General features: G+C 44.1%; 1 protein-coding gene across 5 annotated transcripts in view; it reads left to right on the top strand.

The window, feature by feature from the left end:
* Positions 1-16,531, top strand: part of ST3GAL5 (ST3 beta-galactoside alpha-2,3-sialyltransferase 5) — a 49,625-nt gene that overhangs the window by 16,289 nt on the left and 16,805 nt on the right. For 3 of the 5 annotated variants that reach the window (XM_012472964.3, XM_012472961.3, XM_012472962.3), the window contains exons 2-3: positions 10,625-10,748; positions 12,827-12,938. In XM_012472964.3, coding sequence (XP_012328387.2) covers positions 10,625-10,748; positions 12,827-12,938 — 236 coding nt within the window. Of the gene's footprint in view, positions 1-6,265; positions 6,282-8,279; positions 8,297-10,624; positions 10,749-12,826; positions 12,939-16,531 lie in introns of those variants that run through there. The other 2 variants (XM_064377962.1, XM_012472963.3) reach the window with 2 other exon arrangements.

Below are 16,531 nucleotides of genomic sequence, written 5' to 3'. Positions count from 1 at the left end.
GAGGAAGAGAAAGAACCGGAGATAATACTAGCATCTAGTGGGCAGAGGCCAGGGCTGCCGCTGAACCTCCTGCAATGCTCAGGACAGCCCCTAGCACAAACGATTACCTGGCCCCAATGTCATTAGTGCTGAGGTTGAGAAACCACACAAAAAGATCAATTGAATACCATATATCTGCAGTATGATAGATTAGGGGTCGAAGTGAGGTTCGATGTGCAAAAGAGTTCCGCTGCTAAAACTAGTTTGAAATTAGCATCCTAGATTGTACAAGGATGCTTGGATTGTATAAGCTGTTTGGGAGGACAAGGGAGGACAGGGGTACCTATGTTACTTATAATTAGGTTAAAGTGATTTTAAATACATTTTGTTTAGGAACTAGAGTGTTTATTTCTTAAATAATTGTCATTTCAGAGTCTGAAACTAGGCTTGAAATTGTCACATGAGAATTCCATATTTTGTTTAATGCTCCCTTTCCTTTCTCCCCTACTCCTTCAATGTCAGTTTTCCCAAAGTCGAGATTGGCCTGCACTTTTTTCTTCCACTTGAGGATCCTGCCTCTTTACAGTAGCCCTTAACTGTCTTCTTTATTCAAATAGCCCCAGTTCCTTTCCTCTGGCTGTGGCAGACCCTACTAGTGCCTATGAAAGCTTCTCTCTCTCCTTCTTTCTTACTGTCAGAACCCTAACTTTGTTTGGGCAAGCAGCCTGCCCAGCTTATAAAAAGTTCCCAGCCCACTCTGCAGCTGGGGCAGCCATGTGATGGGGTTCTGCTCAAGGAGATGTGAATGGAAGCCGGTCAGGAGTCTCAGGAATAGTTTCCCAGATAAACTGATCTAGGAGCTGCTGCTCCCTTCCTTCCCCTCCCTCTTTGCCTGGTCTAGGAGCCACCCCTCTCTTCCTGTGTCTCCCGCTCCTCCGGCCTAATGGGGTGGAGGTTGGCCACGTGCTGATGCTGGAAGAGCAGAAGATGCCAGGACCTGGGGACATCCTGACATCACAGAGCCTCTGGGCCAGCCCTGATCTGCTTGTCCCCAGACTTACTGTGCTGTAAGAAAAGTAAACCTGTTCTTGGTTAAAGGCCACAGCAGCCAGGTTTCTGTTACCCACAGCCAAGTGCAATCCCTGACTGATGCTCCAGCTCAGGTCCCTCTCGGGGCATCAGGCCTGGTTCTCAGCTCCCTTTGGGATTTACTGACCTGGCGACCCACAGACATTTGGGACTCCACAAAGCCAAGCTGAACTTAGTGTCTCCACGGTGTTTTGTCCTCCTGTGGCATCTCTCTATAGAGGGCTCCTCTGTCCTCCCTGTGACCTAAGTCATCCTCTCCCTTGACTCCCGCCTCATCTGATCCATCCAGGGCCCTGTCCATGCTGAGCCTGTGGTGCCCAGAACACGGCGGTAGCCCCTCACCATTCTCCCTCCTCCCTTGTGCCCGCTGCTGCCCCATAATTTTCTCCACATTTCATGTCCTCCTCCTGAATAAAATCCTCCAGGGCCCCTCCTTATCGTCCATGATCTTCTGTACCTTGAACTTATTGACCCAGCTGCCTGTCCTAGAAGCAGACCCTGGGACAAGGGTTCAGGGACTCCTGATTTGTGAGGGAGCTCCTGGGATGAAGAGAGTAGGAGGAGCTGAGCAAAGCCACAGTCTCAGGCCAGACCTCCAGACCTCGGGGGCTTGAATTGCTCTCACGGTGGTCCCACCTCTAGGTGAGGGGGCCAGCCTTTAAACGTCAATCATTCAGTGGCTGAGGATGGGAGACAGATATGCAGAGAAGGGGGCAGCCGTGTCCTAGTAGCAGCCAACAGTCAGTGCCCGCAGCAGGGCCACAACACTACTCTCGTCCTGCCTGCACCCCCCAGCCCCACCTTGGAGCGGGACTTGCTTGGCCCCTTCGTTCTGTCTTCCCTCCTCTCGGCCGCTCCCTGTGGCCCTGCTGTAGTTGTAGCTGTTGCATGTGGTCCCTAGGCGGCTTTAAGAGATAAGGCTTCCTGCCTTGTCTTCTGTTCTCCTTTGCCACGTGGAATTCTTCATCTCAAACACAAAACTCCAATGGCGACTAGAATGGCTCTTTTCTCCCTTCCCCACGGATGGTAGGTCACTGGTACCAGTCTTGGTGCATGGGAGAGGGCAGTTCATTTGTTCCGCACAGTGGGTGACTTGGGGCCTACTTCAGTCGGAACTGCTGCGGAAGGCTGGCGAGCCCCGTCCATGTTCCCAAGTGCCTCCTGGACTTTTTTTTTGTTTCTTTAGATGGAGCTTTTCACTCTGTTGCCCAGGCTGCAGTGCAATGGCACGATCTCGGCTCACTGCAACCTCCACCTCCCAGGTTCAAGCGATTCTCCTGCCTCAGCCTCCCAAGTAGCTGGGATTATAAGCATGCACCACCACGCCCGGCTGAGTTTTGTATTTTTAGTGGAGATGAGATTTCACCATGTTGGCCAGCCTGGTCTCGAACTCCTGACCTCAGGTGATCCTCCTGCCTTGCCTCCTGGACATTTTCACGTGGTAATTTATCATTTCAAATTCATCATCTCCACTCAAGGGCAAAAATTGACTTCCATTCCTATTTCTTTCTCGGATTGGGACTGAGGTTTGTCTCTGCATGCTTCTGTTCATCACCAGTCTTGCTTTTGTCCTGGCTCGGAGACCTCTGTCCCCTTCCCCCTCACCAGGGTAGGCCTCAGGCTCCCCTCCTACCTGGACTGGACACTACAGCAGGGAGGGCCTAGGATCCTGCCTTGTCACCCCAGGCGACCCAGTATATAGCAGAGTAGGCTTCCTTGTCTCCTGCTGTGCTGGAAGTCCTGCTCTTGGAATCCTCCTACCCCACAGGGTGTGCTCTCCTGGCAGTATTAGCCTATAAGCTATTCTCAGGAATAGTTTCCCAGATAAACTGGGAAGTCTGCTTACCTTCCCACACAGTCCACTCCAGCCATGTCAGTTTATTCACTGCTTTCCCAACTTCAGATTTTTGTTTATAACCATTTGTGCCCTGGTGTGACTTCACTGTTTCAAGAAGCAGCCCCCTCCGGACATTACAGATACCCTCCTATTGTTCCAGGTCCTCCCCATCCTGACCACCTTGCTACTGAAAAAGCGTGGAGGTGGGTAGATGTGGGCTAGAGTTCTCAGCTCTGTATCTACCCATGTGCATCCTCCGGCAGGTTAAATGCAGATAGAAATCCAGTGATATATGTGTTTTTAGGATGTAGTGAGATCATATGTAGGCTTATCCCTCTCAATAAATATCAGTGCCTTACTCATGCACCAGTAATTATCTCTATAGTTAATTTGGTAATTCATCATGTACTGCTTTGTGGCATTTATTCTATTCTTAAATGGTTAATTCTTAATTTTGAATAAATTAAATGTCTTACAAATTGACTGAAAGCCCAAATTTGCCCTTATATTTCTTCATTAGGACCTTAAGAATTACTGAAAATACAGAAATAAGTTCTGGTGTTTGATAGCATAGTAGGGTGCCTATGGTTAGCAGTAATTATTGTGTAATTCAGAGTAACTAGAAGAGAAGAGTTGAAATATTCCCAACACAAAGAAGTGATAAATGAGCTTTGGCAGCATAGCGAGACCTCATCTCTACTAAAACTTTTTTTTAAATTAGCTGGGTATGGTGGTGCACACCTATAATTCCAGCTACTTGGGAGGCTGAGGTGGGAAAATTGCTTGAGCTGGGAGGTCAAGGCTGCAATGAGCCATAATTGCACCATTGAACTCTAGCCTGGACAAAAGAGTGAGACCCTGTCTCAAAACAAAAACAAACAAACAAAAAAGATAAATGGTTGAGGTGATGGATATACTAATTACCCTGATTTGATCATTGTAAATTGTATTCATGTATCCAAATATTACATGTATTCCATAAACATGTACATACAATTCCAGCACGTTGGGAGGCCAAGGCGGGTGGATCACCTGAGGTCAGGGGTTCCAAACCAGCCTGGCCAGTGTGGTGAAACCCTGTCTCTAATAAAAATACAAAACTTAGCCGGGCGTGGCAGCGGGTGCCTGTAACCCCAATTGGGTGGTTTAGGCAGGAGAATCACTTGAACCTGGGAGGCAGAGGTTGCAGTGAGCCGAGATGGTGCCATTGCACTCCAGCCTGGGTAACAAGAGCGAAACTCCGTCTCAAAAAAAAAAAAGAAACTGCATAATTTATTAAATAAACACATACGGATGGCCTTTATGTGCCTCTTCCCATCCTGGGCACCATGAAGACAGTGGTGTACAAAGCAGAGACCCTCCTTGCATGGAATCTGCATTCTAGTTGGGAAGACAAGACAACTGTGTAATTCAAAAGTAAAAAACATATTCAGAACCATGTGTTTCATGATTAGTGTTAGAAAAGAAAGCATGCATACAGGAATATCCATATAAGCAATTTTGCTAAGTCGGGCATGTCTGTAGTTTTATTATTCTAACCCAAGCATTCTTCACATTATGTAAGTTAATCGAATTAAGGAGAGGGTCTCGTTTGCTTAACTGAACGGAGGCGGTGTGTGCATTTGTGTGAGTGTGCACCATTGACTGGGTGGCTTTAGTGTGGGGAGGTGTTTGTGACACCCTGCATCTCTAGCTGAAGCTGCAGTACCAGAACAGATCAGGTGAGAGTGTGAGCCTTCTGAAGGCAGGGGCCTCCGTCATGCTTTGTCCATTGGAGATTCACTCATCAGCTTCCGCAGAAAGGGAGCAACCCTGAGGCAAACTGGATTTGCTGAGTGCCGACACCTTTATTTTGCATCTCCATAAATCTGTCTTTTTCCAGCTCAGCAAACGTGGTCCTTTCTTAGTGAAGTTTATCATGATTTGTTTCTGCTTAAGTCTTAAATGCTTAATTTTTAGGACATTTTTATCCCATACTAAAGAAATGATCAAGGAATCCTAAAAGTATTTTGTTTGGGTGGTTTTGAAATATCTTTTCATAGCTTCAATTTCAATCATAGCTTAAAATTTCCCCCCAAGTGAAAATAGTTTCAGTCTTTCAGAAATGGAACTGGTAATTTATGGAATTCAGATAGTAAAAAAAGGAATGCAAAAAGAAATGAACTCAATTGCACCACCAGGCTATGCATAGTGGCTCACGCCCATAACCCCAACACTTTGGGAGGTGAGGCGGGAGGATCGCTTGAGGCCAGAAGTTTGGGACTGGCTTGGGCAACATAGACTCTATCTCTATAAATAAAGAGATAGCTGGGCGCAGTGGTACATGCCCATAGTTACAGCTGCTCAGAAGACCAAAGTGGGAGGATCGCTTGAGCTCAGGAGTCTGAGGATGCAGTGAGTTATTATCACACCACTGCACTGTAGCCTTGGTAACAGAGCAAGATCTTATCTCTAAAAAAAAAACAAAAACAAAACAATTGTAACATGTGTTGAACACAGGTGTACTTTCTTCCAGATGCCTCTACAGCTATAATTACCTATGGCTACATGAACACTCTTCCCTTGCAGTCTGATTGGTTTTTGTTGGTTAAAAGTGTAATGGCCAGCTGGGCACGATGGCTCACACCTGTAATCCCAGCACTCTGGGAGGCCAAGGCTGGTGGATCGCTTGAGCCCAGGGGTTAGAGACCAGCCTGGGCAACATGGCAAAACCCTGTCTATACCAAAAAAAAAATTACAAAAATTAGCTGGGCATGGTGGTATGTGCCTGTAGTCCCATCTACTCAGGAGGCTGAGGTGGGAGGATGGTCTGAGCCTAGGAAGTCGAGGCCACAGTGAGCTATGATCACACCACTGCACTCCAGCCAGGGTGACAGAGCAAAACCCCATTTCAAACCAAAAAAGAAAAGTATAATTGCTATTGAAGTTTATGTCACAGTTATTCAGCAATTAACCAAGCATGCCCCTGATTCAATGTTCATATAATCCAGCCTTCAATTTCGACCTTTTCACCAAACAGAACATTGCAAACAAAAGAAATGAATGAAAACAGTGCAGATGGTGTCAAGGTGATCATGACTTTCAACTGATAAGCCCTGGCTTCTCCAAGGGAGCATGGAGAGGCCGCTCCGCTGTTCGACTGTTGTACGTCAGTTCACCCAGCTTGGCCCTCCTCTTGTGATGCTGAGGGACGTGGAATCCACATGGTCTCTTTTACATCAGAAGAAGTAATACTTTGCTGAGCTGAAGTAGAGGGATTTGATGAAACTCTTGGGGAATCGAACTCTTATACTGTGGAGGCTAAAGCAACCCCATCTTGGATGCTAATCTGCCATGATGACTTCTGAGTAACCTCAGTCCCAGGAATGCTTCTAAGGTTTCTACTTCCATATACTTACTGTAATTCTTGCCCTTGGGTCAAAACAATCTTGGTGTTATACCATAAGTCCTGCCCTTAGGCAAATTCTTGCATTTCCCTGAGGGTTGGATGTCAATGTCCTACACGTTCCTTCAGTGTGGTATGTAAGACCTGGGTGGATAAGCCCTCGGTCTGGGGAGTAATGGCACAGGCAGCCACCATCCTGTCTCAGAGCCACGCAGAACGTGGCTTCTGTTCACATTTCTTTCTGAGAAACTGGATTTGTCAGCCTCTTCCTTGGCCTTTGGGGTGGGTTTGCAAATGCCTGCCCACTACAGAGCACATACCTTTAATAGATATATCCCAGGAGGTAACTACATGTGTAGATGCCTAGATTTTTACAAAACTGCCTTTTCCCTATATTTTTCAGTGTCAATAAATTTAAGTACTGAGTACTTTAGGCTAGGGCTTCTCAAACTCTAATGTTCATATGAATTTCCCGGGGTCTCATTAAAATGCAGATTCTGAGTCAGCAAGGCTGGGGTGGGGCCTAAGGCTTTGCATTTCTAACCTGCTTCCAGGTTACACTGATGCTGCCGGTCAGAGACCCCGCTGTATAGCAAGATCTTAAGTACTGTAGAGTGTTTACGTAGTTTGTGCTGTAATTTACCAACAAATTTCCTGCTGTTGGACATTTTAGATGTTTCATTTATTATTATTTTTTGTAAAGGCAGGGTCTCACTATGTTGCCCAGGCTAGTCTCAAACTCCTGACCTCAAGTGATCCTCCCATCCCAATCTCCCAAAGTGCTAGGATTACAGGCGTGAGCTACCACGCCTGGCCATTTTAGATGTTTCAATATAGTTTATGCTTTATTCTTACCGTCATAATTTCTGTTAACATTCAGTTTTGGTTTTGCCCTTAACCAATATTGAGAAAATGCTTTTCTTGGAAGTTTATCTGGTTTGATAACAGGCTACAGACACGTAATGCACATTTCATTCCATTCAAGATGTTTCTTAAGGGACTGCTGTGTGCCAATCTCTGGCCTAGGTATTAGGGATACAAAGGTGAACAGAATTCTGGCTCTGCAGCACATTCCTCCAGGAATCTGCAAAAGAAAATTCAGTTCATTGTGGCAAACAGAGATAGGGACATGCCCAGGGATGGGTGTGGTGTTGAAAAACGACCTCGGAGAGAAGGAAATGCTTGATGCTGGAGCTGGGTTTAAGGATGAAAAGTAATTCACCAGGCAGATTGTTGTGTGGGATTCTAGATTGTGGGCACATCATGTGCAAAGGCACTGAAGCAACAATTTGGCACCTCCAGGTTTCTAACAGTACTTCTTTGTGCAGTGTGATAGACAAGTTTGTCACATGGAGTCACAGAATCTGAGATAAGCTGGGTGCCAATAGGCAGATACATATTTTTGAAAGATGGCTTTGACGGGACAAAATTGAGATAAGGGTGTTCCAGGTAAGTGATTTCTATTAAAGGAGTGTAGTGAAGAAGAGAAATTCAGGAGGTATTATTGGCAGGCCCTAGGGATTGACTGGGGTTGAGAATGAAAGTCTGGTTGACCTGCAGGTTTTCGTCTTATGGCTGAACGGATGGTTCAGATACCAAATAATGAAAGGAATAGAAGAAAATGCTTATACAGGTTCTGTTTAGGATGTTTCTTGAATCGCTTCAAGATAGCAAACAAGTCATTAGGTATACAGGTCTGGGCTTAGGTAAGAGGTCCATGTTAGAGAGATGGATTTGGTCTTTAGAGAGCCATTGTCACCCCTAGTCTGAAGGTTGTACTTGTCACAGAGTTGCTGGAAATGCCACGGCTTTTGTTGCCTGAAAACCCAAGAACCTGAATGCCCATGACTGCTGCAGGAGTCACATGTAGATACCTTCCCTTGCCTGTTCCTACTGCTGTCTGAAGCTTCACCAAGTCAGGGGAAGAGAAAGATGATTTATTTCCCCTTGTGTCCCACTCTTTCTCCAGCACATCCTAGGATCACAACTTTACGAGAAGCCAGCTGGTAAGAGAGAGTTTGGAAAGTATTTACAGGCTTGTAGTCTGACAGGCAGAGTAGAACAAGAGCCAGAGCACTGTCCGGCTCAGCGACAGAGCAACCTGGGGCGGAGGCCCCAGAGTCTTTCTCATACTCTTGCCACAGACATCTTTGTTCTCTGGAGGTCCACTTTGCTGTGAACTGAGTACCTTTCTGGTCATCTCAGAAACTTCCATTTTAAATATACACAGGCCCAGGTGGCCTGCTGGTTCCACTTGGCTTGACCATACATGAAGTAACCACAGAGTTGTGGTGTTTGAAAACCTTGCAGGATCTCAGTTGTTCTAACTTCTCATTTAATAATTCAGCAGATTCTTCAGCAAAGGTTTATTAATAAGGCCCTCAACACTTATTGAAACCATTTAGATAGAATTATACATAATGATAAAAATTATTGCTACACAGAATTGGAGTTAAGGAAGAGATTGTTTACAGTGGCAGAAAAAAATACTTGAATGCCTGTTTAGTTTAAGATAAACAGATTTTTTTCAAAGAAGATGGCAAAATCCTGATGAGAAAAATAAAGTGAATAATGAGATATGACTTCTTCCATCCAACTAAAAACTAAGTATAGTGAAGACATTATTTCTTAAATATATGCATTTATTATAATAGTAACTCATGCCTATATTAGTTAAGATATAACTTTTCTTTTTTTTTTTTTTTTTTTTCTGTTTTTTGAGACAGAGTCTCACCCTGTCGCCCAGGCTGGAGTGCAATGTCATGATCTTGGCTCACTGAAACCTCCAGGTTCAAACGATTCTCCTGCCTTAGCCTCCTGAGTAGCTGGGATTACAGGTGCTTACCATCACGCCCAGCTAATTTTTGTATTTTTAGTAGAGACGGGGTTTTACCATGTTGGCCAGTCTGGTTCCTGACCTCACGTAATCTGTACGCCTCCGCCTCTCAAAGTGCTGGGATTACAGGCATGAGCCACCGTGCCTGGCCAACTTTGGTTTTAATTAACAATTCCTTAAACAAGACAGAATTTTATTCCTCTGTCATAGACCAGTCCAGAAGTAGAGGCAGCTCTTGGCCCTATGGGATTGTCCCAAGGACCCCAGCTCCTCTTGTTGTTCCACCATCCTTGAGTAATGTCCTCTCTGTGTGGTACAGAGTGGTACATTATGTGCCCATATTTCAGTCAGGAGGAAGAGGGGATAAAGGAGAACCCAGAGTATGCCAAGGGATGCACATTGAGAATTGCACAAGATGCTTCTGCTCATATCCCATTGGCTGAAACTTAGTCTTGAGTCCTAGCTCCAAGGGAGGCTGGGAAATGTAGTCTTCATTCTGGGAGGTGCTACACCCCACTAAAAATCCAGAGCTCTATTAAGTTGAGAGTCAGGGGGAAATGAATATGGGGGAGACAGACCAATTTCTACTACAGTACCCCTTAGAATATTATTTAGAACTTGAAAAATTACAAATAAAATTAATTCAAAAAAGTAGGCAGGCATACTTAAGAACATACTTTTTAAGAAAAGTTTTACAAAATTGCCATATTCTCTCTTTTTCTTTTTTCTTGATGTCGCACTTGTTTTTAATGTAACTTTCTTTTTAAACTTTTTTTATTATAGAATATTTTAACCATACACAGAAGTGGGAAGAATTCTGTAGTGAGCCCTAGTACCCATCTCCCAGTTTAATAGGTTATCAGCTTAACGTTAGTCTTATCTATTCTCCCCTGCCCTCCACTTATTCCCTTCCTGAGTTTTTGAAGGAGATCTCATTTTTGCTATTTGATCTGTAAATATTTCTGTATATAGCTCTAAAAGGTAAAAGGATCTTTTTTAAAAAATAAACTTTAAAGTTTAGGGTAATTGTATTCACATGCAGTTGTAAAACATAATCTAGAGCGATCTTGTGTACCCTTTACTTATTTTCTCCCGTTGGGAGCATCCTGCAAAACTATAGTACCTATCACAGCTGGAATCTGACATGGATAGTCAAGATGCAGAACGTCTCCATCCCCACAACCTCATGTTGCCCTTTTGTAGCCATACCTACCTCCCCCTCCACAACCCCTGACACTCAATAATCTGTTCTCCATTTCTATAATTTTGTCATTTGAAGAATATTAAGAATCATACAATATGTAATATTTTGGTATCAGCTCAGCATAGTTCCCTCTAGATTCATCCACTTAGTTGCATATAACAATAGTTCATTCTTCTTAATTGCCGGATAGTATTCCATGGTATGGATGCAACACCTAAAGGCTCTTTGAAAACCATAATCCTCCTAACTCTCCCTTCTCTTTGCCCCTACTGCCCTCTTCCCATCTCTTCACAGCAATGCCAAGTGAGTACACCTATGTGAAACTGAGAAGTGATTGCTCGAGGCCTTCCCTGCAATGGTACACCCGAGCTCAAAGCAAGATGAGAAGGCCCAGCTTGTTGTTAAAAGACATCCTCAAGTAAGTACCGTCGCCGGGACTGTAGATCCCCCTGTTTTGGGTCAACTGTGTAGAACTAGGAGAAAAATTCAGTGACAGCCCTAAAGATGGCTTCTGTTGGAGAGCCATGCTTGGTCAAAGGATCCTTCAAAGGCACATCTGAGTAAAGAGTGAGTGCACAGCTGGAGTGGGCCTGTATAGCTGGCTGGATTCAGTAAGCGCACAGTGCCTGGTAGCTGCTTGGGCTCTGTACCTTGACCTGGATACCTAGGAGAGCAACTCTCACCGTGCACTGCTCTTCATGCCCTTATTTAACAAAAGAGGGCTTTTCCCTTAGCTATTGTAAGTTAATCTAAAATATAGTTAATTAAATTTCCCTGAAGGCACTTGAATACTATTAAATATTGAATACTAAAAACGATGACAGGTGTTTGGCCCAGGTCACCCTTATATCCTAATAAGTGGTAGAATTAATCAAGGAGGAACTTGGCAGGGCTTTTTCTACATATATACCAGTGAAACTCAGTTGAAAATTGCCCTTTTTTCGTGTCTAAAGATAGAAATCCAACCTTGCAATCTAGTCTTCTGTCTCACTTTACTGACTTAGGAGGTGTAGGAGAAAAGGAAATTTCTAAGAATAAGGCTTATGTCACATTCAGCCTCCCTTTAGTCACCAGCCAATATTTATTGAGGTCCACCATGTGCCTGACATTGTGCTGGGCGTCGGCCACAAGGCAGCAGGTGGGATAGACCCTCGCCCTGTGCTGCTTAGGCTGTGGGTGAGGCGGACTTGCGCCGGGAATTAAGGCACAGTCTGATATGTGCCACAGACACTGGGCTCGCCTTCACACCCTTTTCTTTCTTTTTTTTTAAAAAATCAAAACAAGGGAAGTATATGCACCGAATGTAACACCTTTTCTGGGGCTGGAGAGAAGAATAGGTAATACTAGGTTTACAAGATTGAAAATTCAAAGATTAAATTAGAGTCTCAGTGAAACATCTCATCCCTACTCCTCATTTCCCCTCCATACTTAAAGATAACCAGTGTCACCAGTTTCTTGTGTATGTGTGTGTGTGTTCGTGTGTACTCTGCCGTGCCCCCTCCCCAAACCCACTTTTTTTGCACAAATTGATAGCATCCTTTTCACTTATCATTATACACAATCCCAGGGAAGAATTAAGATGCTTGTCCAAGTTGTCATGGGAAGCCTGTTTAAATGAGAATTTTAAAGTCTTAGAAACACTCCCAGCAACACTTCATTGTATTCTCATTCTCAAATATTAAGAAATATTTTGCATCTATTACATATAGTGTGTTACACTAGATGCTTTTTTTTGAACAAACAAACAAAAAACCTGCCCTTTCTTTAGAAAATGGATTGTTTTCTCCTTAATTATTCCTTATATTTGTTCTTTCAAGAACAGAGTTGTTTAAAGCAGTGGTTCTTAAACTTTGGTTGAAACTTTTTAGCTTGTAGTTTGTGTCACTGGAGAGCTTACTAAAAACGAGATTTCTAAAAAAGACTAGACTCAGCTCTTTTCTCCAAGTCGTGTGTGTGTGTGTGTGTGTGTGTGTGTGTATTAAACTATATAATAGTGTGAATTTATCAGATCTTTACAAATATTTTTTAGGTCATCTTAAGGGTAACTAATGGTTCTGTCTCACTTCACAGTCAGCTTCACTTCTGAGTAGAATTCTTTAGAAGTACTATGAATAGACTGTTTCTGTTTCTTTTCTCTCTTTTTTTTTTAAGGACTGACAGAATTTTAAAATCAGAAAAGATTGAAACCAAGATTTATAGTTCAAATCTATTACTTGATTTTAAGTTCAAGAATTGGCATTGTGATTCAGATTTTGTTACAGTGCTCTTGCAAAGAAATTTTTTTTCTGTGTTGCTTATAACAAAGACTCGTAAACGACCAGTTATCTTGTCAGGAAAATAGGAAATGGCCCCTCCTTTCACCCCCAACGTCAACTTAAAGATTGTAGTTTTATGCTGCATAGCAGGCAAACCCATTTAGGATTCCATTTTCAGTTTCACATTGTGTCTCATGATTCTCATGTGACAAATCATAATACCTAATTGGTTTTTTTCCAGATGTACATTGCTTGTGTTTGGAGTGTGGATCCTTTATATCCTCAAGTTAAATTATACTACTGAAGAATGTGACATGAAAAAAATGCATTATGTGGACCCTGACCGTGTAAAGGTTAGCTATCCCATTGGTGTGGTTTAAATGAAAACATTGCCAAGCATATGCCTAAACTATAATATCATTAGTCTACTGTGTTACAAATATATGTTAATAAAAGTTTGAACACAGAGGGGAAAGCACTTAATCTCAGCACTCTAAAACCAAACATACCACTAACTACTCCACAGTATCCTCCTCCCATTTACTGCAGCTGGGGTGCGGGGTGAGGTGGGCTCAACCCAACAGGCTCTAGGGCTCCTGTTGTGGAATTCATTTGCCCCGATGCTGTCTACCTACGTATTCTTAAAGTAAACAACAAAGAAATTCTCTTTTTTCTTTTCTCCCTCTTTTTTTTTTTGAGTCAGGGTCTCACTCTGCACCCAGGGTTGAGTGCAGTGGCAAGAACACAGCCATCTCAGCCTCCCTAGTGGCTGGGACCACAGGCATGCACCACCATGCCTGGCTACTTTTTAATTTTTTGTGGAGATGGGGTCTTACCATGCTACCCAGGCTGATCTTGAACTAGGCTCAAGCTATCCTCCCACCTCGGCCTCCCAAAGTGCTGGGATTACAGACATGAGCCACCATGCCTGGTCAGAAATTCTGTTAATATCACCTGTCCTTCCTGTGTTTTATTTTTAATTTTAATGAATTCACATTGCATTGCAAGATTTTTCTTTCAGCTTACATTTATGTTTCCAAATCAAGTGACATATCAAATGCTAATTTCAGTAATGATTTTAGTGGCTAGATTATCTGATAACGTTTAGCCCAGGATGGAAGAAGAGATAACTTTAAATAAGGTAGCATGAGAGGAATGATAGCTGACATGTATGGATGCTTTTTATGTATTATCTCATTTAGTCATTATGCCTAGGAGATATCCCAGGATCATCTCCATCTTACAGATGATGGCTTGGAAGGTTGAGCTGCTCACCCAAGTTCATGTCTAGTTTAGCTCACTAGTTTAGTTAATGTAGTTTAATGCTTCTATGTGCCAGGAACTGTTCTAAAAGTGTATTAGCAATATTAGCTCATTTAACTCTCATCACATTCCTGGGGCTTTAAGTGCTACAATCATACCCATCTCACAGCTGGGGAAACTGAGGAGCAGGGAGATTTAGGGTCACCTGTGGCAGTGCATGGTGAAGCTAGGGCTTGAAGTCAGTGGTGTGGTTTCAGAGTCTGAGCTCCTGACCACTCTGCTCTCTGCCTGGGTAAGGAGTGTCCACAGAGAAGACCAAAGTTAAAAGCAGCACGGTGCAGAAAGGAAAGAGCTTAAATGTTTTACCTCAATTCAAATCTAACTGTCAGTTAGTAATGGTGAAACCCTAGGCAGGTGACTTGTTTTGAATCCCAGATTTCTCAGCTGTGAAAAGTAGAAGTTGAGTAAGATAATATACACAAAATTCCTTTCTTGGTCCTGATTTTTATTCATATGTTTCTACTTTAATTTGTACATCCTTTGAAATGCCTCCAAATTTTTCGTGGTATAGACAGGTATAAACAAGTAAATGAGGAGCTCAATTAGTAAAGGCATAGCTTGGCTTCTGCAAAACTATTGAGTCTCAGGGGTATTGCCGGTTGCAGGGCCAGCCTTCCCGGCATAGGTGTCTTCAGGTGTCTGCTGGCTCATGTCATTTCATCAGCTTAACACATCTGCTTTGGTTGAGTGGGATGTCTCCAGTACCCTCTGTTCAGGTTTCCCTCTCCTCCTGGTCTGTCTGGCCTTGCAGACATACCCCCCTCTCTCCCCGCCAACCCCCCAGTCCTTTACAATTCCAAGGCCCTTCACAGCTCTCTTGGCTCTCTTGGATAAAGGTTTTAGACATCCTGTCTCTGTTTCTGTCTCCTGAGAAAGTCTTTACATGATGACACTTAGTATGGCTTACTGCTGGGCTGGGAACTCGTCCCTTTGTTTCTTTGCTGCCCTTCTCCACTTTCTCTTGCATCCTCTTTTTCCTGTCCATTACTATCTGACCAACTGTAAAGTGATTGTTCTAAAGTCTGAGGCAGTTGAGGAGAGAGTTGTGCTCTCCTGTACAAGGGCCAAGCATACTATTCCACAAGCACAGGGTGGAGGTGTGTTTTAGTAATATCTTGGGGGAAATCAACTTAGTAGTTTTACTGTCCAGCCAGGGCCATCTGTGTCAACCTGTGCCCCAGCTGCCTGTGATCATTTTTAATTTAAGCCACATGGTCTGCTTGTCTCTGCTGTGGTCAGTCAAGTTGTTAGGGTGTTTACTTGTTACGTATTCCCCAAGAAATCTTAGTGATTTCTGAGAATGACCAGAGTAGAAACTCAAGATCACCTACCAGAGGAATCATGGAAAGGATAGAAACATCTGTGTAGCTTTAAGGAGAGAAGACCTGGTGCAGGGCACTTGGTGGCCAGTGTCAGTGAGCCAAAGGTTCAGGCTGTGGAAGGATGGGCCTGTCCATGTGGCCTTAATGGCAGAGCTCTGTATCAGGGGATGGCAGCCACGCTCAAAGGAGAAAGGTTTGACAGTCCTAGGCATCCAAAGATGGGATAAACGGACCGCCTTTGTGGTGACTCTGGAGGTCTTTAAGAAAGCCAGGGGTCTGGCTGGGTGTGGTGGCTCACGCCTGTAATCTCAGCACTTTGGGAGGCCGAGGTGGGCGGATCACCTGAGGTCAGGAGTTTGAGACTAGCCTAGCCAACATGGTGAAACCCTGTCTCTACTAAAAATACAAAACTAGCTGGGTGTGATGGCAGGCGCCTGTAATCTCAGCTCTTCAGGAGGCTGAGGCAGGAGAATCACCTGAACCTGGGAGGGGGAGGTTGCAGTGAGCTGATATGGCGCCACTGCACTCCAGCCTAGGCGACAAGAGTGAAACTCCTTCTCAAAAAAACAGAACAAAACAAAACAAAACAAAACAAAACAAAAGCCAGCGATCCTGTAGGTAGAATTCAGACATCAGACAGGGAGGGGCTCAGGGGTCTTTCTATCCCTACCAGGTCTGAGATACTGTGGTTCTCTGCAATTTGCCAGTGTCTGACTGGAAAAATGGAGGCTGGTTTCATAACCTGGGGCTTTTCCTCTTCTGAATTCTGGGTAGATTGTCTCGACGGGAAGGCTCTCAAAGAACACCTGCATGCAGCCCTGCCAGTCCCCAACTCAGTGACTTTCAGACTGAACCTCACTGGTATTTCCAAGCTCCTCTGAAGCTTGCCAGATTCCATCGGTATTATCCTAATTCATGTGAGCCTCTCTTCCTGCCATCTAAAGTATAAGTAACTTGAGAGTAGGGACTGTGTCTGTAAAAATATGTGGTTCCTGGCATTCCAAGGAAAGGCGTAGTGAGCCAGGGCTGCCTTTAGATTCCCCTGCTCTTCCCGCTGCCCTGGTTGTGTGTCTCCTTACCCGCCTTCCTGCATCCAGGAATGCCCCACTGTGGCTGGAGTAGTTGTATTCTACAATTTGAATCTAATGTGTTGCTTCCCTCCTTAAAACTCTTTGGTGCCTCTCCATTACCTTCAGGAAAATATCCAGACTCCTTAGTCTGGCCCATGAGACCATTCGTGACTTGGTTCCTACTGATCTCTCCAGCCTCTTTGTGCCACCTCACTGTCCCAGCACTATGTA

The sequence above is a fragment of the Aotus nancymaae genome, unplaced genomic scaffold, assembly GCF_030222135.1.
Source record: "Aotus nancymaae isolate 86718 unplaced genomic scaffold, 86718_ANA_hifiasm-v0.15.2.pri h1tg000017l, whole genome shotgun sequence".
NCBI lineage: Eukaryota > Metazoa > Chordata > Mammalia > Primates > Aotidae > Aotus > Aotus nancymaae.
The sequence above is the reverse complement of the archived record's forward strand: the minus strand, read 5'-3'. Positions and strand labels throughout refer to the sequence as shown.